The 23,497-nt window shown below is 35.6% G+C and overlaps 1 protein-coding gene across 1 annotated transcript; it reads left to right on the top strand.

Moving 5' to 3' along the window:
• On the top strand, window positions 1-21,707 carry LOC144451934 (inhibitor of nuclear factor kappa-B kinase subunit alpha-like). Its single transcript, XM_078142853.1, has 21 exons — window positions 1-112; window positions 2,892-3,032; window positions 3,378-3,587; window positions 4,355-4,513; window positions 5,704-5,793; window positions 8,740-8,864; window positions 9,535-9,593; window positions 10,284-10,332; window positions 11,142-11,277; window positions 11,770-11,967; window positions 12,753-12,843; window positions 13,501-13,624; window positions 14,202-14,303; window positions 15,701-15,750; window positions 16,927-16,988; window positions 17,724-17,845; window positions 18,532-18,581; window positions 18,911-19,013; window positions 19,750-19,894; window positions 20,670-20,878; window positions 21,105-21,707. Exons 2-21 carry the CDS (start codon window positions 2,925-2,927, stop codon window positions 21,229-21,231), a joined length of 2,319 nt encoding a protein of 772 aa, XP_077998979.1. The 5' UTR covers window positions 1-112; window positions 2,892-2,924; the 3' UTR covers window positions 21,232-21,707.
• The last annotated feature ends 1,790 nt before the right edge of the window (window positions 21,708-23,497 follow it).

Below are 23,497 nucleotides of genomic sequence, written 5' to 3' on the forward strand. Positions count from 1 at the left end.
GTGTAATGGAAAGAAGTGACATCATTTACTATTCTGACTAAAGTGAACTGCTGGAAATTATACAATATTCTGTCAGCAACACTTGTAGCTGTTTCATCACTTTAATCAACGGGTAAGTTTGATAAGGAAAATGTTTGCATTTCAGTAAAATTTTAAGAATATTCAGCGCTTGGTTCCGAATTCTACGAACCTCTCTTGAACCTGGTAGGTACAGGACAAGTTGTCGTTCATCGCATAGTATACTCAGTGCTAACTTTCAATTATTCAAATCAGGTATTATGGCGCGTTCATAATTCACCGCGAATTATAGTATTTCTTTTTCCACGAAAGTCTTCTTTAGATTAGTACTGAGACTAGTGCAAAGGTAGCGAAACTGTCGATTGGTTTCACATTAGTATAGTTCATATACGAGATTACTACGATCATCTCGGATCCACTCACTATGTCTAGCTAGACTAAGTCATTTCTCTAGCACAGAAATCTATGCTAACCCCGACTGCGTTCACATCAACGTGATGAAGCTATCGCGTCCCAACCAGATTTTAGTCAAATCAGCTTAGCTAATTCGTTGACTCTATAAGTATATACGTAGTGAGGGGAGATGATTGTAGTAATTGTAACTCGTATCGTATACGTTATAGGAACTTGAATAGTTTCAGATATGACTTGAATAATAAGTAAATTATACATGGAATTAGTAGGACTAAATATGTGGTAAAATACACACTGTATCTACATAGTCTGACATAGTTGTTTTGGGGAGTTATTACGACTACTAGTATTTCCTATTTCCCTAAACTATGAAAATGAAACATTTCAGTGAAGTGTGTGTTGATGTATATATGTACACAGACTTAACACGTTTCTTACTAATTCGGTACATCTATCCCCCCCCCCAACCCCATAGGAATATTCATATTTTGCTAACAATTGTCGTCATCTGTCAATACTTGAGACTATTATTGCTACAAAAGGCCAAATAAAAAACTTGTCTGATCACCCAACTGACCCTGGTTAAGTCACCAGTCCTAAACATTTTTTCATTCAAAGAGGTAAAATGGTGAGAATTGTATTCTTCTATTACTGTGTAAATTTTCTTGTCAAAGTATCTGTGGTCATTTCTTTTTCCAACTCTCATTCCAGGGAAAGTACAGTCTGTATATTGTCTTCATCTACTTTACATATAATTGTCTTCATACTTTCTTTACACCTCATCAAACCATCTCAAAAGTTGTGACTAATGAGTATCTTATCTTAGGGTTGAATCATAGACCCTCAGGCAATTTCTCAACAAAATTTTTTAAAAAAATTAAACAAAATTTTGACCTACGTACCCTATTTTCTGAAGTCATGTTATCGGAAACAAACTATTTCTTTATTTTTGCCTTAGCTCTGTGAACAGACTGTATACATACTCATTTTATTGATGTTAGTAAATATTTTACAATTGTCTCCTTTATTCTGTCTATTTAGTTCTAATTTGTTTATAAATTAGGTGAAAAAATAATTCTGTGTTTCTGATAATTTGGCCTCAGAAAATAGGGTAGGTAGGTCAGGAATTCATTTTATTTTATTTTATCTTTTTAATTGTTGTTGTTGTTGTTGTTGTTGTTGTTGAAAAATATGGCTTTGACCCCAAAACAAACAAACTGTCAGTCAGAATACCCCTTCTGTGGTAGTTTGATGAAATATGTACAGACATCACTGGGGAAAGAAAACAGACATGCATGAAGGTCAAGAAGACTAAGAATTTCTTATCTTTAAATGTTTATAAAAATGTTAGGGTTGGAGACATAAAAAACATATTTTTTTTATTTGGCCTAACACTTTTTCGACTTTTGGAGATTTAGCTAACAGTGAATAAATTGCCCAAGTATTTACTAGAGTTTTGTCAACTTCATTTCCTCAATATGACAGTTTTGGTGACACATTCAATTCAATCACCAACATTTGATGAGCTCAATGGAGCACAAATAACAGTGGCCCAATGCCTCAAGATTAGATTTTTTTAATCTCACTAATACTTGGGTCTTTTTACAAAAAAAAAACTTAAAAAAAAACCACACAAGGAAATCAATCTAGTGTAATAGCCTCTTGTGTTAATACCACACTTGTTAGCATAGTGGGGGGTTCCATTACCTGTATAGAAATTTGTGTATTATGTCATCAAAAATATTATGCCTAGAGACATGCACCAGGATTGAGTTTTGAATAGAAAGTTATGGTTCAGTTGGTAGAATACTATTGTCACTGTGATTTAGAGATGCCTGTGAGCAGAACGTTGTTTTATCAGTGGTGGATGATTAATTAAGGCTGGCTTTAAAGTTTGAAGCCTCAGAAGGTGCCGGAAAATCTCCTCATTAGCACTGTCGCACATACATAAATTCTTTCACAAGTAGAGTTTTATCAGTGGTGGACACTGTAGAAGGTGACAAGAAGTCTTCTCCTTATCACACTATCATGCACCATAAATTTGCTCACAGACCAACATAAGCACAGTACTTCACAGGATGCAATCTCTAAGTACTTTGAGCCACCTTGTACAGACTTGACTATTGTGTGTTCAGAATGTGTATTTGTGTGTGTTGTATTCTGCTGTGTGCTGTAGCCATCTCTTTAACATTACAGATCTGAGTATCATGTGTTCAGTATGTGTATTTGTATATGTTGTATTCTGCTGTGTGCTCCCTCCCCCCAGGTATGGGGCTATGTACCGTTATCATTTACGCCTTAATTACATAGTTTTCCTGCTGAAAAAAAAGCTAGTGAAAACCCTGAGCATGGGGTTGTTTGTGGCTTGGTTGGCACACCCTATAAACAAGGCTGACCATGAGTAATGTAACATTGCCTTTGTATTCAGATAAAGAGAAAGAAATTAATTCATCTTTCAGATCTGTGACAAGTAATTGTATAAATGCTGAACCATGAATGGAATGAGTTATCAAACCAAGAAAGCAGAAAGAGGTGGATGGATACACAAAAGTAATATTGGATCTGGAGGATTTGGAACTGTTATGTTATGGGTCAATGAGGTAAGTTTAAAAGTAATAGTTAGTCTGTCATGTCATTGGTCAATTAGATAAAGGTTAAAGGTTATTTTGTCAAGGGATGTTTTGCAATTGGTCAATTAGATAAGGTTAAAGGTTATTTTGTCAAGGGATGTTTTGCAATTGGTCAATTAGATAAGGGTTAAAGGTTAGCATCATGCAGTAAACATGCTACTTAATCCATGGAATAAGTACAGTGTTCTTTAGTTGCATGATTCATGTTCTATTTATGTTGTTGTTGTTGTTGTTGTGATGAATCGTAGTGGTTTTACAACTTTGACAAATTTGAGTGCCTTTTAATATATATGCCTTGTTTTGATCTGTTTTTAGCAAACCAAAGAAAATCTTGCACTGAAGCAGTGTCGACTTAATTTAGATGGGAAACATAGAAAACGATGGCAATTAGAAGTGACCATAATGCAGAGATTAGACCATCCTAATATTATCAAAGCTATTGGTGTACCGGATGTACTCCTACCACTGGAAGGTGAACTTCCAAGACTAGCCATGGAATACTGCTCTGGTGGAGATCTAAGAAAGGTGTGTGATTTCCAACATTGCTGAGAGACTATAACTGCAAAAATATCAACAACTGTAATATGAATAATTATAGCTATTCCTTTATCCAACATCCAGAGGATACTACAACTAGTGACATCAGACTGTGGATGAACGGAATGTACCAATTACAAACAGTAAAAGTAAACAACTGAATTGGATTAATAACACTTGGCTCAGTATGTTGGCACAGCAGAGACTTGTATTACACACCATGGTTTGATAAGAACAGTTTTATGGCCTCTTTATGTGTGCATGAAATACCAGGGGAAATGGAAATTTATTTATGAATGTGAAGTATTATGTAAAGAGGCCATACAACTGTTCTTATCAAATGTTGGAATGTAATACAAGTCTCTGTTGTTCTAACATGTTGTGCTAAGCGTTATTAATCCAAATCAGTTGTTTACCTTCCCTGCTTTTAACAGGTTCCATTTGTCCATGGTCTGATGTGGATATGTTGTTACAGGGTGTTTTCACACATTGGCCGACCCCTTTTGAGTGCCTTGTAGACCATTAGTCAGAGAGAACACTGCAGCAATAAGTGGCTGTATGGAATCGGGGAAAGTAATGGTAATTCGAACACAGCAGAACCAATGACGTAGACAGGTGTTGTCATGATATAGACACACATTGTTGTGACATAGACACATGTTGTAGTGACATAGAACAATCAGAGTAGATATTCCATATTTTCTATTGAACCTGGCTCATGCATGGTATAACTCATCTTTTTCCTTCCTTGGCAGTCATTAAACAAACCAGAGAATTCTTGTGGACTGAAAGAGAATGTAATACGGGACGCTGTTCATGATATTGCATCTGGTATTGAATATCTCCACTCAAAGAGAATAATACATAGAGATCTGAAACCAGAAAATATCGTTTTACAACCCAAAGCAGGAAAGGTAAGTGGTCATATTCTTGCAGGTGGTCATATTCTTGTATGTGGTGATATTCTTGTAGGTGGTCATTTTGTGGAATTGTCAAAACTTTCCCAGTCAGTCCACAGATTGTCCCTGAGTCAGCCAGGATAAGCAACATAGCACCTGCAGGCTCTGTATGAGTAACTATCCCCAACTGATCAAGTCTTTACTCCAAGATTTCCCCAAATTCACACTTCTCTTGTGAGTGAGACATGTCCAAGTGATACAGCTGGTACATTGAGTCTGACTACTCACCCAGGGGTTTTGTTGGTCACAGAAAATCCCTCATATCCGGTTGGATTTGAATCCATGACCTCCCGACTACTTATCTTAAGCTATAATCATTATGCCAAAGGGAACTAGTTTTGCTTGTGAAATTCTCTGAAGACCTGCATATAAAACAGAGGAGTTAGATCTAAAGCAATCTGATTAAAATCCGATGTATTGTACACTTCACGATTTCTTTTTGGCTGTTACATTTACTGTTGTTTGTTCTTTTGTGGGCGTTTGTTACATATATCTGACACAACACTATAGGCATTCCTGTACCAAATCTCGGTGCTGAGTGAATTCACTCAACGAATGAGAACGTGCAATGTGCCAAAACATACGGGTACTGTACTTCAATGTGCTCTGTTCAAAAAGATCATGAGCATAGAGTGCAAAGAATGATGTCATTATTGTTTGGTTCTTTCTTTCAATTTCGAACGTATGTGTACATATTGTAAGATGGATTCTGATTGGCTACTCATAAGTGCAAGATTTGGTATCTATGGTGTTGTGTCAGATGGATGTAATGAGCGCTCACAAAAGAATAAAAGACAGTAAACGTAACAGCCAGAAAAAACTCGTGAAGTGTATACTACATCGGATTTTAATCAGATTGGATCTAAAGGAAAGATAAATAGGTATTTGCAACATCTATTGGTGTGTTCATGGATATGACATGAAAATCTCAGCAGATTAATTATTGTGAGAAGTATGTAGAACTAAATAAAATTATCTGACTGAAAATGAAAAAATTAGAAAAAGCATCACTCATAAATTGCTGGATGATTCTGGAGTCTTTTACATTAACATAAAAGTCTGTTTACTCATAGACGATGTCGATGGTTTATTTCAATCTCTGTAACATTATTAATTATTAGTTTTATTTGATGTTTTTCTTTCAGATTTTGTATAAGATAATTGATTTAGGTTATGCCAAGGAATTGGATGATGGTAGTCTTTGTAATTCATTTGTTGGAACACTGCAATATTTGGTAAGTAATACCATACTCAAGCCAAGTTATTATCTCTGAACAGAAAATATGGATTATATACCCTGGTCATTCTACATCACGACAACCCATGCCATGTCTACATCACTGGTTTTGTGGTGCTCAAAATACCAGTCAAAACGCCAATATTTTTTCAAATTTTTCATAAATTATGCACATGTGTAAAGAGGTACAATTTAATTATTCCCCAATATTTTTCTTCATTCAGCTGGGAAATACTCGTGACCTAAGGGTTGTCACTACTTGTCTAGTGACTGGTAGCGACAAGGCCCCCTAGTAGGTCGATATAGTCCTTAACTATATTGTATTTACTGCATTTTATAGTAACAGAGAAAGGGAAGTCAGTAAAAGTTTATAGCTATAGTATTCTTTAGTGTATAGTAGAAAATAAGTGGACAGACATAAACAGCTGTAAATGTACAGGTCTAAGTCTTGGCATGAGAGTGACAAACATGATAGTAAATCTTTACAAGTAGAACTATAAAACATATAGTTACACACATTGATGGATAATAGGTTATCTTGAAAACATAGTTACACACAAATGGACGATATGTGTGATCTCATTAGTTGATTACTATCTTCCAACTGTTTAACATTGACATTGAACTATGTATTAACATTGAACTTTAATACATAGAACACCATGAGTGTCTTTGATAAAGAGTCAGTGAAACCTAAAGCATATTACTTTGGTAATTGAGGCTTCAATTTACTAAAGATAGACACAAACTAAAACTACTGTCACAACATGTTGATATACAATAGTGGTAAGCGATTGAATGGATGTTGGTTGAATTATAAAGCTAGTTCCATAAACTTGCAGTGTACTGGTTTGGGGCTGCCAATGTTTACACTATCTTGATCACAAGGTGATTATTTTCACACAACAGAGGAATTGCTATCACCCGCTTGTGACAGAAATAAACAGCTGTAAATGTACAGGTCTAAGTCTTGGCATGAGAGTGACAAACATGATAGTAAATCTTTACAAGTAGAACTATAAAACATATAGTTACACACATTAATGGATAATAGGTTATCTTAAAAACATAGTTACACACAAATGGACGATATGTGTGATTTTAGTAGTTGATTACTAACTTCCAACTGTGTAACATTGAACTTACAGAAAACACCAAGAGTCAGTGAAACCAAAAGCATATTACCCTGGTACGGTAATTGAGGCTTCGGTTTACTAAAGATAGACACAAACTAAAACTGTTGTCACAACATGTTGATATACAACAGTGATAAGCTATTGAATGGACATTGGTTTGATTATAGTCTCAGTGGGGAGGCTCTCTGAAAGCTAGTTCCGTATACTTGCACTGTACTGTTTTAGGACTTCCAATGTATACACTATGTTGATCACTGGGTGATTAGATTTGCACAACAGGATAACTGCTATCACCCAAATGTGTAATCTACCACATCAAACAGCAATAGTTTTAGTTTGTATCTATCTTAGTAAATTGACGCCTTGATTACCAGTGTTGTAATAATTCTTATAACATTCTGTAGAGGAACCATAGAACAAAGTTTGCCATATATACTATGTTTAGACTATGTGAGTTTTGATTCTAAGGCAACATAAGTAGTCAAACTGATAAACTGGATTTTGGGTCCCAATCATGTTGTATTTTGTACTTGATTCAGTTTAGATATTAATCAGACACCAAAACCATCCAATATTAGCATAACCCATTGCATAGCCTTCATTTGTTTCAATTCTTTGCAGTAACCATGAACTTTGACCCTATATAGCCTCCCTTTGGACCCTTATCTAGGAAACTGAAAACTACATAATCAAACAGAAATTTGTGTTGACATAAAACTTACATTGACCCTAAATAATCCGTTTGCAGCTAGCCTAACTTAATGCACCTCAGGGTTTGACTTAAGGCCTAAAAAAATAATTGTTTGGTTCTGGTTACCCAACCCCACCTAGCTTACCACTGCCAATCCTAAACTTTTTTTTTACGTAATTGAGAAAAAAGTAATAAAATCGCTGAAGTCTCAAGAGAAATAGTGGATGTAGAAACTGACATCAACTTAAAAAGACAAAATAAAACTGTTCTTTCAATCTGTAATGGTACATCTGATAGGAAGAAATAAACAACACAGAGACCATTTGGAAAACAATGGAAAACCTGAACTAGACACTCACACAGAAAAAAATATATAATAAAATAAAATAAAAAATCTACCTACCCCACCTATTCTAACATTGAGTGTAACCAGAGCCACACATTTTTTGTTATTATCCTCCCTTTGGACCCTTATATAGGAAACTGAAAACTACATAATCAAATAGAAATTTGTGTCCACATAAAACTTACATTGACCCACAGGCACTTGTTTCCCGAGATATGTCTCAAAATATTTCTATTAGTATACAATAAAATGTTGATAATAACTATAATATAGACATCAGGCTGAACTCTATTTCACCTTCATCATTTTAGTGATGATCAACTTTTGTCTCATGAATATTCATTGTTCAGCTAATATATAATATATGTATGTCTGCTAACTCCCATGAACATCACTGCTAGAATAATAGATGTGAAAAGGCATTTCAATTTTGTGTTTCTTGGCAATTGAATGAAATTTATGTGATGTGAGCTCATGAAATGACTACAAAACCCAAATACCATTATTTCCTGTAAGGGTGTTACCCTTTAAAGGTGTATGATTCAATCCCAGGTTCTTGCAAAGTACATGTACTATCTTATCAGAGGAGCCATAATAATTAGGTGGAATTATTCTTTTGTGTCAGACTATTTTTATGATGCTCCCAGAATCCCAGTTTTAATGCAAAATAGACAGTTGCCAATACATACTGCTTAGTAACTGTGACTACATTGTATATATGATTTTAAAAATGAAAATTTAAATGAATTGTTCTTGTTTTGTATCACTTAGGCACCAGAATTGTTTTCAAATAAAGAATACACAAGGACAGTAGATTATTGGAGTTTTGGAAATGTGGTTTTTGAATGCGTAACTGGTGTAAGACCATTCTTACCAAACCTTCCACCAGTACAGTGGTAAGTTAGCAGTTTTCAAAATTTCGAAAACAAGAAGTTGTTTTCTATGAATAATTCAAGTCATCTTGAATTTTCTTTTAGAGGGACATCTACCATTTTTTCTTCACAAACATCAAAGAACATTTTCAGAAGATTTATCATGTAAGCAGTGGCCATTTTGAAAATAATTGATTACTGATCAAAAGAAATTTGCATATTCATGATGCCATACGTATGATATACATGACATCATTTATTGGCAAACAACATCACATGATATCTTTAGGCCCAACTTTTTCTACAACTGTTTTTATGACCAGAATCTTAATCCTAATCTGACATTGGGTCATAAGATAGAATGGTGAAAGGTGACAAACTTCCCAGAAAATCAGTTCTTCAAGTCTCTCTGAACTTTGTCATATGAAAGCTTGTACGTATCATTTTGAAATAATGAAAGAAATTTGGGGGTTCACCATCTTGTTTTCAGGTAAATTGTCAATCTTTATTTTCCAATAGATTTAACACAGTAACACAGTAGTTGTCAGACATATTGGATTCAGCGGTCATATTGATTCAAAAATGCAGATAGCATACCCCCGGTATATGTACAGGTCAGAAACTGAATGTGTTTTCATGACAATCAAATGTAACACTTACAATTATGAAATATGTGTTTTTGATTCTTACATAGGCATGGTATAATTAAACAGAAGAGGGATGAACATATTTGTGCTTATTACACTATGAGAGGTGTGTATATATGCTAAAGGAAACTTTTATCTCAATGAACATGTTTGTGTGTGTGTGTGTGTGTGTGTGTGTGTGTGTGTGTGTGTGTGTGTGTGTGTGTGTAGATATGTGTCTGTCTGTCTGTCTGTCTGTCTGTCTGTCTGTTTGTCCATTCGAATGTATGTGTGTATGTATGTGTGTATGTATGTATGTATGTATGTATGTATGTATGTATGTGTGTCTGTGTCTGTCTGTCTGTGTGTGTGTGTGTGTGTGTGTGTGTGTGTGTGTGTGTGTGTGTGTGTGCTCTGCAATATTCTGTGTTTTATGTACATGCCTATCTTTGTTTATATCTACACACTATCACTGTCTATGTATACACTGGCATGTTTTGTCATACTAAGGTTTTAAAAAAGAAAAAAAAAGAATTTATAGTTTTGCCACTAGGAGTGCTGTTCATAAGGTTCTATTGGCAGGAAGTTAGGGACAGAGTAGTCTGTAGGATACAGATATTTGTGCCACGCTATCAGCCAGCAAAGAAGCCTGATGGGGCTGAACAACATGACGTATCTAGGGACAGAGTATTGTAGCTTAATTTGAAAAGAGGTGATAAAAGCCAGTTGTGTTCTTGGCCAGTCAAAATACATGAATTACATTAAGATTATTATTTCTGTCTTCAATGTAATAATGTTTAACTATTTTCTTATCCAGGTGAAACAGCATTTTCTGATAAGATTACTGGTCCCAATCATCTTTGTCAGTGAGTATAAATAACTAAAAAACCCATCATGTGATACTAGGGTAGTAAAACTGAAAACCCATACCATATTATCTTTTAATAAAGGGTGGGATTTGAATTTTCATGAATGCATTGAAGGAGGAGTATACCTGTGGTTAATAAGGAACTTTGATTTAAAGTAGATGAAATGCTTTGATTTCACTCACTTTCATTAATCAGTACATTGATCAGATCTTAGGCAAAAGTGATATACAGGCCTTGGTAGGGAACTTGAAAATATTGTTGACTGCTTGTTAGTTGCCAATATAGTTAAGCTGAGAGGGGACTACTACGTCCTGTCCTGTCCATCCGCTTCTCCCTCCCTCTGTCCGTTCTCACCTGTATCTCAGACATGCATGGGCTAATTTCAACCAAACCCTGCACAAATGTCAGATGCTATAGGTGGCATATGCATGTTACTTTGTTTTGCGACACTCTTGATAATGGCTGAATGACAGCCATATTTGTTGCAAAAATCCACATTTTGCCCATGAACTCAGGAAACATAATAGATAGAGACCTCATTTGAGTGTCTACACCTATAGTATCTATAATGAGATTTCTAATGAGACCTTGACCTTTGCCCTTGATCCCTATGTTCAAGGTCAAATAACCAAAAGTGTTCAAAGTGTTTAATGTACACATCTGACATGCATGTGGTGAATGCAAGTGTAGTATTTACTACTGTTTACACATACTCAAGTTGATGGAATTCCTCTGATTTTGTTTCCAGTGAATTAATGTAGATTTAGTACTATAAGATTTAATGATATCATGTTTGTTATCCTCAGACCTTTCAAAGAAGACTTAGAGGATTGGTTGAGACTGATGCTGCTGTGGTTGCCAAGGGTACGAGGAGGGCCTCTGGATGCAGACAGCAAAAGGCCGAGATGTTTTTCAGATATAGATAGAATATTAAACAGAAAGGTTTGTTGTAGGTCTTTTCAGAAATAAATTGTTTAAAATTTTGCTGTAACAAGACTGAACCCCAAATTTCTTTTACATTTCAAAAGGATCATGAACAAGTTTTGAAATGGCAAAGTTTGAAGAGACTGTGATTTACAAGGAACTTGTAGCTCCCAGTCGTGTTTTCTACCTTTGACAAGTACAAGTATTTCAAAACAGGAAACAAAAATACAGGTACTAGCACCCAAGGCTATACCCATAGCAACTGATTAACAAAGGTATTAGAGCCAAAACAAAGTATGGTTATGGATAAACTGTAATGTCTAAATCCCTAGCAACGATGATAATAGCCATAGCAACTGCAAATGATGAGATAGCCATAGCAACTGCAAATGATAAGATAATTGGCTCACTTCTAGCAACAACTTGTTCAAAAATAATCTTTTAAAATTCTCAAACATTATTTGTCTACAACATTGTTTATACTTGTCCTATTCTAACTTTCTGTCGCAGGTAATTCACATATATTGTATCCATAGCAACAAGTTGCTGTCGTATGTTGTGGCTGAAAATATCACAATGCGTAACCTACAAACAAAGATTGCAAAGGACTCTGGGATAGAAATCAAAGAACAGGAGATACTTTTACCAACAGGCAACTCTGCTGATCCCACGCTGCCATCTTTACATTTGTGGACTGAACCACAAGAGGTAAGAGGGTGGTTGGGGGTGGGTAAGTGGAAGGGGTGAAGGACAGGAAATATACATGTTTGTTATGCATGTTGTAGGGTCTGTGGTCTGACATTGGATTTCAGTTGTGCACATTGCCATTGACAGTATTTTTGTCTGTGCATGGTGTTTCTTCCAACACCAGACATCTATGCAATGGAATTCTTTTGCTGTTAGTCAACGTATAACTTTTGATTCAGTAAAAATGAGAAATAAAATGAGAAAACTAGCTGAATATATGACTTCTCTGATATTCATGACATAATGGGGTTCTATGTTATTGTAAATGTATACTATTGGTTATCTGCTGACTTTAGTATATACGACACTGGCAATTGGGCCTTCAGTTTACTGCAATTACAATATACGACAACACTGGTAATCCAGCCTTCAGTTTACTAAGATAGGCGCAAACTAAATTTCTTGTTCTTCAATGTGGTAGATTACACAAGTGGGTGATAGTGATTCCTCTCTTGTGTGATTCTAATCACCTTGTGATAAACATAGTGTAAACATTGGAAGTCCCAAAACAGCACTACAATTTCATGTAACTCTAAATAAACTAGTTTTTAGAGACACCTCCCTACTGAGACTATAATTAAAGCAACATCCATGCAATAGCTTATCACTGCTGTTTCAACATGTGACAATAATTTTAGTTTGTGTCTATCTTAGAAAACTGATGGCTCAATTACCAGAGTGTAATATTTTGATTTTCTGGGCATTGTACCAATAATAATTTGTGTTATGTATGTTCTGATTTACAGGGAGGAGAATCAATCATATTCCTGTTTAGAAAACATGCAGCACAAGTTGTATCAAGTGAGAGACATATGCCAGAACTAGTGCAATGCATGAGTAAGTATTACTACCATAGTAAATTTATGTTGCTATGGATACAATATTTGAATTAGCCAATAGAAACTTGGGACTCGAATGTCATTATTATGACAAACCAATAACTGTATGTGTTTCTAAAGCTCTCGGTTTAAGGACTGAACAGACTTGACAAACACAACTATTGGTAGTCAAGAAAATCAAAACTCTGGCAGTGGTACCTTTTGATTTCACCATATTATACTTACTCCCTCTGTGGCCATGTTGAGAGAAGTGTCTTTTAATGGCCACAGAAGTAGATACACTAAAGGATGAAATTATTTCTGTGTTGATGTCAATTGCACGATGGATCGATGAAGCAGTCATCAAAATGTGTATAGAAAGAGTTCTGAAATATAACATATATTCAAAGTGGAAAAAAATTATTACCATTCACTTCAGACAGAGAACACTGAGAAAGTGAATTTTCAAAGTAAGTTTGTATAGCTGTGTTGAGAGTGTAACATACACTACAGACATACAAGTAGGGTTGTATGCATGTGTACTGGTGCAAGTAATCACTGGTACAAACATAATGTAATAATGTAATCACTGGTAATAATGTAATAATGTAATCCCTGGTACAAACATAATGTAATAATGTTCTTTATACAGCTCATTAATGTTTAATGTTTTTAGTTTCAGAACCACAGACACTCATGCCATATGAAGAGCAGAGGAAGACATGGGCCCATGCGTTGTATTTCTGTGGTCAACTTATATTAAGTTATCAGAGACAACTTGGTGCACAGAGAGCAGCAATGTAAGTCACACCTATCAATTGAATTGGAATGAAGCTTGCCATCAAGTATACTGACATTTGAATTGAATTACCTTGAAAACTACAGCAGCTGTGCAAGTCAGGTCCAGAGTATATACCTGTCTGCCTGCCAGTCTGTCTGTCTGTCTGTCTGTCTGTCTGTCTGTCTGTCTGTCTGGATCCCCCCCCTCCCTCTCTCTCTCTCTCTCTCTCTCTCTCTCTCTCTCTCTCTCTCTCTCTCTCTCTCTCTCTCTCTCTCTCTCTCTCTCTCTCTCTCTCTCTCTCTCTCTCTCTCTCTCTCTCTCTCTGTCTGCCTGTCTCTCTGTCTATTTGCCTGCCTGCCTGCCTACCTACCTACCTGCCTGCCTGCCTGCCTGCCTGCCTGCCAGCCTGCTGTTTTCTGCTGACACACCACTAGGTGCTGGCATACCACCATTGCGTGCCTCTAGTGTTCACAAAGTCTATATGTACTGAAGGTATGTCAAATAAATCTTGTAAAATAACTCTGAACTTTGGTATTTTGTGTGTTTTCTAACATTAAAGTAAATTAATTAATCATCAACTTTCCATGTCTTCAAAGGATGAGTCTCTTACGTTTAAACTCCAACCTGAGCAAGGTCAAAGGTCAGATGATAGAGGATTACCATAAAGTAACTGCACTGGTGGATTTCTTTACTACAAGGTATGAATGAAGGAATTATTGACTCAACTCAACAGCTTGGCAAAATTAGCAACCTTACAGGGATATAATCTGTCAAGACGAAAGAATGATTAGGCCAAAAAAAATGAAGAATTGTTTCTAGTCAGCATGTACCTTTGCATTGATCTTTTTTTTGTGTGTTTGTCCAGTCCATTCAGTCTGCAGATCCGAGGGGAAACACAAAAATAACCCACCCTACTTCAGTGAAGACAACTGTAGAGCCAATCATGAACAAGCAAATGACATTTGTCCCACATACAGTAACACACTTGCTCTAAAGTACTAAATAAAAAGAACAGTAATTACCATAAATATTAGATTGCATGACAGGTTTGTTGAAAAATAAAAAATATAAAAAAAAAATAATTGCATCGTCACACCACTGTAGACAATATGTCCTGACCAGAAACAATTCTTTTTTTTGTGGGCCTTACGACCCAATTAACTCCAAGTCATTCAGCAAAGTAGACATTCAATGCCTGATTAGTATTAAAATTTAGGTTTTCAAAACAGTTGTCTGGTACAGCTATAAAGGTGGTCCTGAACAAAAAGGTGCTTATGACTCCACTGATATGATAATAGTACTCAAAGAATTACAGCACAAATGGAGTTGCTTTGGCATTTTGTTCATGGGATCTAACATTTTTTTAGCCACACTCTGACAACTTTAACTGCAATATAAACAATCATACAGATGCCACACACAGTTGGTTTTATAGATACAGATAATACAGTTGTCATATTGATTACAACCCATAACACCAAAGTAAATTGTTTTCTGTATGTAACCATAATCATTTATAAAAACCATATCAAGTGTAAAAGTATACTGTTTCATTTGCTAATTGACCACATTAGAAAGGCCACATGCTAGGCTTGTAAATAAACCAATTGAAACAGTATACTTTTACACTTGATATGAATGCTATAAATGAGAGCAGCACATAGAGAAAGTGCTTTACTTCAGTGTTACTCATTGTATTAGCAAATGAAACAGTATACTTTTACACTTGATATGAATGCTTTAAATGAGTGTAGCACGAGAAAGTGCTTTACTTCAGTGTTACGCACTGTATCAGTTTGAAAGTAAACAATGGAAGTCATCAAGTCCAATGTTTTCAGTAGAAGCCTGTTTCTACTTCACTGTAAAAGAATAGCAATACTTACCACTTGTCGATCTGATTGGGTAAAGGATCCTGCTGTGTTTATTGTGTCTCTGTCATTGTTAATCTCGAGTTGAAGTATGTCTATCTTTGTAAACAAAAACACCACTTTGTTTCATGAGTGGAATGCCAAGGTAAACCTGGATGTGCTGTAAAATGAAGGCAATACTGTACAGGTACAGAGGTTTAAATCTATCATATTTGATTCCATTTCAGTCATCAAGTTGATGTTGAAAGTTACAATGACCAGGCTGAAGGTGGTGTTAGTAAGTGGAATTTCACAACTTTATCACATCACTTAACTTTCAATTTCCATTAACATCATCTTTTACAAATTTTCAAAAAATTCCAGCATATGAATATATTTCACTAGTCTTCTCATTGTTATAGTTAGAATGCTAGAAAGTAATTCCTTATTATTTAGACAAACTGCTCAGGTACACTGAAAGTATGAAGGAGTGTAGTGTTTGGTAGAGTTATACCCATTGGTGGAAAAAATGTAAACTGGTGTAGCTTTTCATGCATAGTTACCATTATTTTGATTGGAAACCCAAGTAGATTATCCAGAGAAGTCAGGTATATTTGACTTACTGTCCATGGCATAAACACTGATTATCATTACTATAGAGTGTTATGTAACTATGCTACTAGTAGCCCAGAGACTTGTCGTGGTACTATCTTAAGAAGGTCTGTAGGCAAGGGACTTGTCTTGGTTTTACTGTCTTAAGAAGTTCTCTAGACAAGGGACTTGTCTTGATGTTACTATCTCAAGAAGCTCTCTAGGCCAGAGATTCGTCTTGGTATTACTATCTCAAGAAGCTCTCTCGACAAGAGACTTGTCTTGGCGTCACTATCTAATATAAAGACGCTCAAGCCCAGAGACTTGTCTTGGTGTTACTATCAAGACACTCTACTCCAGAGACATGTCTGTCTATTCTAAAATTCATAGCATATGAATTCAAACATACAATGAAAACAAGAGCATGCAAATTGCATTTGCATTGGTTGCTGTTCCCACGTACCACACGCAGTTAGCAACCGAGACTGAACACACTGGTCTTTCAACACCCTTTATATATATACCTGTAACACTTGTTACACCTGTTAGCATACATTGACCAATCACGCATTAGCGCCTGTTGCAACTGCACTTGACAAATTTATTCACATACCGAACAGATAGCAATTATCTGCTAATCTTTGAATGCAGATAATTACATGTACTCATGGTCAAGATTCGTCGTGGTATTACTGGGCTGGTCGCTAGCCCAGTGACTTCTCAAGACAAGTTTCTAGGCTAGAGAATTTCTTGAGATAGTAACACCAAGACAAGTCTTTGGACTACTAAAGACTATTACAATAGTGAATGAATAGTGTAAATTTGACATCGATTGCAGATATTTTGAGTTTAATTTTTGAATTTTCAATTCTATTTGTACCAGCATCAGATAAACTATACAACTCCTGGAAGAAAATGGGGGAGGACGTACAGAAATATACACTGGTATGTTAATATTTTCTAAATGTGACATTTCTGTCTACTTTCTGTCAACTTGACATATGTTGTTTCACATTGATTATTCAAGTAGGAAGCCATGATAAAATTGTTTTATAAATTAAGAATCCAAAATAAATACCCAATCCTCATCCATATAGTCACTTTAATACCATGGTATGATCAATATGAACTGGTTCAATGAGAATATGTGTATATGTGAAAATAAGAGATAAGGATGCAGTTATATATTGAACTCTGTCAAGTCATCATCACAATGGAAGGTGTGGTATTTAGATGTTATTCCCCAATATTTGTCTTCGTTCAGCCAAGGAAAACGCGAGTGACTTAAAGGGCCTTTGTCACTACAAGTCACTAGCTCATAATGACAACCCTTAGGTCACAAGTATTTTCCGGCTGAATGAAGAAAGATATCGGAGAACAACATAATTATACCACCACCAGTAATATCAAAGAAAAACCGGGGAAAGTAATGGCAATTTGGAACATTCTGACTAATATTTTGAACACAGCAGAACCAGTGATGTAGACACATGTTATCGTGATGTAGAATGACCAGGGTATATATTCCATATTTTTGGCTTATGCCTGGTATAATGAATATTATCAAGTCATTACCACAAATGGAGACATCGTGTTAGTGGGAAATGCAACTCATTGCTAACATGTATCATTGTTAGTTTCCTTTTATGTAATTGATTATTTTGTATCATTTATTACCAGCAAGGACAAGTCAAAGACTTAGAGCAACAAGCCATGATAATGCAGGGTAAGGTGATGGAACTCCAGAGAAGTCCTTACAGCAGGATACGACAAAGTGATGCGTCTAAAGATCTTGTACTGATGTAAGTATTCCTGGCTACCGTTGCCATGGCAAAGGTTTCCATAACAATGAAGCACTAGAACTGAAGAAAAAAATAAATAAATTACACATTTTAATTCAGACATTGTTATCAATGCATACCATTAATCTGACAACCGTTTCCATGACTTGAAGTATGGAAATAAAGAGAATCCAGTCACTAAAAATCTTTTTCAGATATGAGAATTTCTAGCCACTTTTACCATGACTACAATTTCTATGGAAACCACAGCAAAAAGAAAAAAGAAAGTGATTCTTATATAAACGTTATTTTCAGATGTATTAAAACTGTCCACATGTTGTTGACGTCGTTGTTGTTGTTTGTTTGTTTGTTTGTTTATGAAAGTGCCCTGTGTGGACTTATCACATTATAAATACAGTTCTTAGTACAGTTTGTAAAGAAAGAACCACATCCGGCCCCTCTGGCTTAAGTTACAACAAACAAAGTCTACAAAATTAAAATATTATTAAATAGATGAATAGTTTTCTCTCATGTCTCAATTGTAGATGGTGAGTTTCCTGAGATTGAAAGCCTCATGTAAAAAAGTGTGTGGTTTAAATGAGAAATTTTGTCATTAAATACTATAACTTATCTGTATTTGTATGACTGCTGTTACCATAACAACAGTTTCAATCATATTTACTTTATTTGTAAATTTCTGCTTGCAGAGAGAAAGAGTCCCATGCTTTGTATAACAGTCTCAGACAGAAATCAAAAGGTAAGGAACTCAGAAACAAACTTATTTAGATATTATAATACATGTATGCACAAGCCAAAGTATTGTGTGTGAACAGAAAATATGGAATATGTGACCTGGTAGTCTTAAGTCATGAGCATTTTCTGTCTGTCTGGCTGGCTGGCTGGCTGGCTGGATGGATGGCTGGCTGGCTGATGGATTGAGAGGTAGATAGATAAAATGAGAGAATGGATTGAGAAATAGATGGATGGATGGACAGACAGACAGACAGACAGACAGACAGACAGAGGTAGATCCAAATTTTTCAAGTGAGTGTATTTTTATTTTTTGTATTCTATCCTTGTTTTCAGACCAAAGACATCTTTTTCAAGACAGCACTGAAATGTTGACTGTGGTTATCAAATGTCTGACTAGAAAAGAAGATCTCACTAAAGATTTAGCAGCACATCTTAGGTAAAAATCTAACTATGTGATTGATTGATTGATTGATTGATTGATTGATTGATTGATTGATTGATTGATTGATTGATTGATTGATTGATTGATTGATTGATTGATTGATTGATTGAGTGATTGAGTGATTGAGTGATTGATTGATTGATTGATTGATTGCTAGAACTAGCATCACAGTCATTCTCATTGTGAATTAACATTCCCCAACATCTCCATTCCACTACTATACATCACTAATGCTAAAGTCCATACAAATGTTACCAATCCCTCAACCATTACTAAACTATCATTACACAGCCAACTTTCGACAGTCCTGTGGCAATGCAGGGCTGCTGCAGCACTGCAGTTCTGCTGCTACAGCACTGACATTCATGAATGTTGCCATGTTTGAAACTCAGAACTTAGAATATACGACTACCAACGTGTACTACCAACACCACCACCAACAACAACATGATAAAACACCCCTATAACTAAATGTACTTTCACTATCACCATCCATAGATACAAAATGTAATGCCATCACCACATCCATCATTGTTGTCGTCATCAACACAAAGCATTGTCATTGTTAACATCAACTTCATCATCAGCATTCTCATCACTTTTATGATGAAATAAAAATTATGAAAAAAATATGAAATTTGAATATAATGATAGAATTAATGACAATATCAAGTGTGAAGACTTAATATTAACACTGATGTCATTTTCATTCTAATCTTTCTTTCTGTAGTAAAATTATGCAGTTTAAGTCCGAAGTAAGCTTGTTAATGCCCAAACTAGAAACCATGTTAATGACATTAGGAGATGCAAGGAAAGATATGATTGAAATGCAGGAACAACGACAGAAAGACATCTGGAAGTTAGTCAAGGTCGCAGTAAGTTATCTCAAATATTAACATATTGATGTTATTACACCTGTTGTCATACAAAGCTAAGCATTTCAGAGTTTGTCTCAGGCAGATGTACTCTGTTGAAGGAGCATCAATCGAGGCACCATTTTCAACCGGTGTGTTTGTCCAAAACACAAAAACACACTGAAATTTAGAATTCAGAGTTTGACACAGACAGATATATTCTGACATGACATGCTGTGCCAAGTGTTATTAATCCAATTCATTTGTTTATTTACCCTGTTTGTAACAGGTTCCATTCATAAGTGCTTTGGTATCAGCTGTTATATCTGTCTGTTGAACTCTGAAATAGGAAACTTTCACAAATGACAAGAAGTATATACTAGCTGATTTTCGACTGCAAGGTCAATTTACATGGTCGTATCATCATGTATTCAGCTTTTGCCATGTTGCCAGTCTTACAGAATTTGCTCTATGCAGAGGCACTGAATGACAACCTGTGACAAGGTTCCTCCTCAGACCTGACTTGACAGTCTCAAACAGTTCTTGCTTCTACTTGTCTCTGGTGCAGTGTTTGCTGTAGGATACCAGTGAATAACATTAGCATGTCTGAAAATTATGAAGTTCTTATTTCCTTCTCCCACCCCCCTCCTAAGTTATATAAGGCACCAAACTTCATTACATAAGTAGCATTCTAATCAGTTGTTATACTCCCCCTGAACCCTGTAGTGGATTAGGTTTACAATGGTGATCTGGATACTATGTTCTTATAGCTTCTCCTTCAATTTCTCTACAACAGACACGCATGAACCAACCAAGCCAGCAACCATCTCGTCACACAGGTCCACATATGAATGCAGCGCCGCTAATGTCAGAAATTCCAACAAGATCAGCAGCTGAACCCGCTATGAGTCTTGCCAGTATAAATATGTTACAATCTATCATGGCTGACAAATCCAGTGAAGACTCTATGGTTGCCATTGACAACAATGCTGCAGCTACAGATAGGTAAATGTGAAGTTAACATCTCAGATAAAAGTTGTCATGGTTGTTGATCTGACGAAATAAACCTGCCAAGAAATATAAATCAACTGTCAACTGTCTTGTCCAAGCTAAATCCTGTCCTTGGTAATAACAATATAGAATGCTATAAAAACACGATCAAAAATAATTCTTCAGTTACATCTCGAGCAGCTTTGAATAAATGCTTATATAATTTTTTTTCTCTTCACAGGTTCCTTGAAGCTTTCAAAAGTTTGAAGTCAGATAGTCATCAAAGTCTAGTACAAGTCAGGTCACTGGATTGGCGTTTTCTAGAAGGTAGTCATACACATCTGAAAAATGCCCACCATGGTAAATGATGAATAGACATCAGAATCCATCTTTGGATATACAGTTGAAGAATGACCATCAAGATAGGGGTGCTACTCCAGTGATTTTATGGAGCTTTAGCACGGCTACACTTTCCAGCTTCCATGTTCATTATCATAGTGATATGATGTCATAGACATAGTTACAAGACATTAACCGTTGTTGCTATGGCAATTTCAATGTCTTGTCATAGTCCAGTGCTTGATTATGGCATCTGTGTTATTTACAACCAAAAAACATTGCTGTCTTGTTCTGGAATCATATTTTGTAATAATTCTGAACTCGGAGTTTAAATAATTTACCTATAGTATATTTTGTCTAAATCACTCAGCCTTCTTCAGCTGTTACTGTACACGATTCTATGATGTGGACTTGTCATGTGACTGCATTGCAATCAAGATAACACAGCAACGCCTATCACAACCATACCAGTAAGAAATGAAAAAAAAATACCAGTAGTATACAATACCAGTAAAAATTAAGAAAGAAAAAATAAATAAATAAATAAATAAATAAATAAATAAATAAACATAAATAAATAAATTTAAAAAAATACCGGTAGTATACAATGCACTCCTGCAGTCATATGACAAGTCTAGGGTCATTGAACAAGGCTGAGTGATTTACTCGAAATATACTGTATAAATTATTCATGCTCTGAAGTTGAACCTAATACAAAGTCTGTATGTATGTATTGATGCAAGTTTTTGGAAAACGGTCTGCATTGAAACAACTCTGATGTTAGATATATGTGATGTAATACTAATATATACCTATGCATTGTTGATGTATTCATTTGTGTCACGTTTGCCAAGAGAACTCAGTATCAAATATCTTTTATATCATGTCAACCCCCACCCACACTCAACTCAAACTGTGGTGTAAAAGGTACATCCAAGCCTTGTGAAACCTACATGCCACGGTTATAAATATTCATCAATTTATTTTAACACCTACCAGTATTGCGTCCTCACTGGAGATATCTAGTCTCCCTGAAGTATTTGCTATGGTTGTGATACTGGCCCTTCCTTTTATTTCTCAAAACCCAGTCACCTCTACGTCCACTTTTGCTTTATTTTCTGACTGGCTAATTTCCACTTCAGCATGACCACCATGTAAAGAGATGCTTAGTGGCATGAAATACAAAAACCGAGTTTACATTTCTCCAGTGAAGTTTCCATCATTCTTTCGGACACTCCAAATATTCTGTCCACAGAGCTAGAGAACATTGCAAGAACACATGCAGATAACCCAAGTACACCACTCATGCATTCTCACATCATATGGTTCTGTCATCTTACACACTTTTGAAAAATCCTAAATCCTGCAGCTTGGTTTATGCCAACATGTATTATGTAAATTTCTGTAAATGAAAAATCTGTCTGCCAAATCTGTTTGTCTGTATCTATGTATTCTGCTATGTTTAACGTACTAGTACATGATAAACACATCGAATGTCTTCATTATTCAAGATAATAGCGAAACTAGAGTGACCTGTATGTATAATGCTTTCCATCCAAACTTGTAGAAATGTTATATTACCGGTTAATAAGTTACATAACTAAACGATAACATTTATCGTGAATAGATAACAGCTATATTTTTTTCACTTGTTTTCAATATTTTTTACATATATAGACCAAAACCGTTTTCATCACATACTACTATACATTAAAAACTGACAAAATAATTATATCAAAAGGACTGAGGAACTGAGCCCAGAGACTTGTCGGTAGGGTTGGGTTTTGTTAGGGTTTACTGTAGTCATACAAGTTGTGGAAAACATCAGAGCACAACTAGTGGTAAGACATGCTGTAGAAAATATAGCAACATAGTGAATCCATCCTACTCAACAGAAATTCTTTTTTAAAATGTGCCAAAATGCTACAGCTGTTGTCTCTGCAGTTATCATTTCTTAGATAGAGGAATGTACAGCGCAAACAGGTTTTTTTGGGCATTTTCGCTCTAAGGACATTACATAAAAAAGGACACATTTCAACCCTAGACTAACAGTACTAGAGACACCACACATCACAGGATCCTGTACCTAATCACATTGAAAAGGGATAAGCATTGGTATTCCTTCACAGTGCAGTAGAAACAGACTTCTGCTAAAAGTGATAACACATGGACATGATGACTTCAGTGATTTCAGTTGTTTACTTGCCAACTGATAATCAACTACATCTACATCCCCACTGTGCATGGCACCTATATATTTGTTTACTTTACATTTTGAAGTTAGAGTGTCTGTGC

Source organism: Glandiceps talaboti, chromosome 22 (assembly GCF_964340395.1).
Source record: "Glandiceps talaboti chromosome 22, keGlaTala1.1, whole genome shotgun sequence".
Taxonomy (NCBI): Eukaryota; Metazoa; Hemichordata; class Enteropneusta; family Spengelidae; genus Glandiceps; species Glandiceps talaboti.

Bases quoted from the DNA above. Each gene is read 5' to 3' on its own strand.
- LOC144451934 (XM_078142853.1), top strand. From the start codon at position 2,925: ATGAATGGAATGAGTTATCAAACCAAGAAAGCAGAAAGAGGTGGATGG. The intron at 3,588-4,354 runs GTGTGTGATTTC...CTTCCTTGGCAG, and splicing joins CTGGTGGAGATCTAAGAAAG to TCATTAAACAAACCAGAGAA. The intron at 16,989-17,723 runs GTATGTTAATAT...ATTTATTACCAG, and splicing joins ACGTACAGAAATATACACTG to CAAGGACAAGTCAAAGACTT.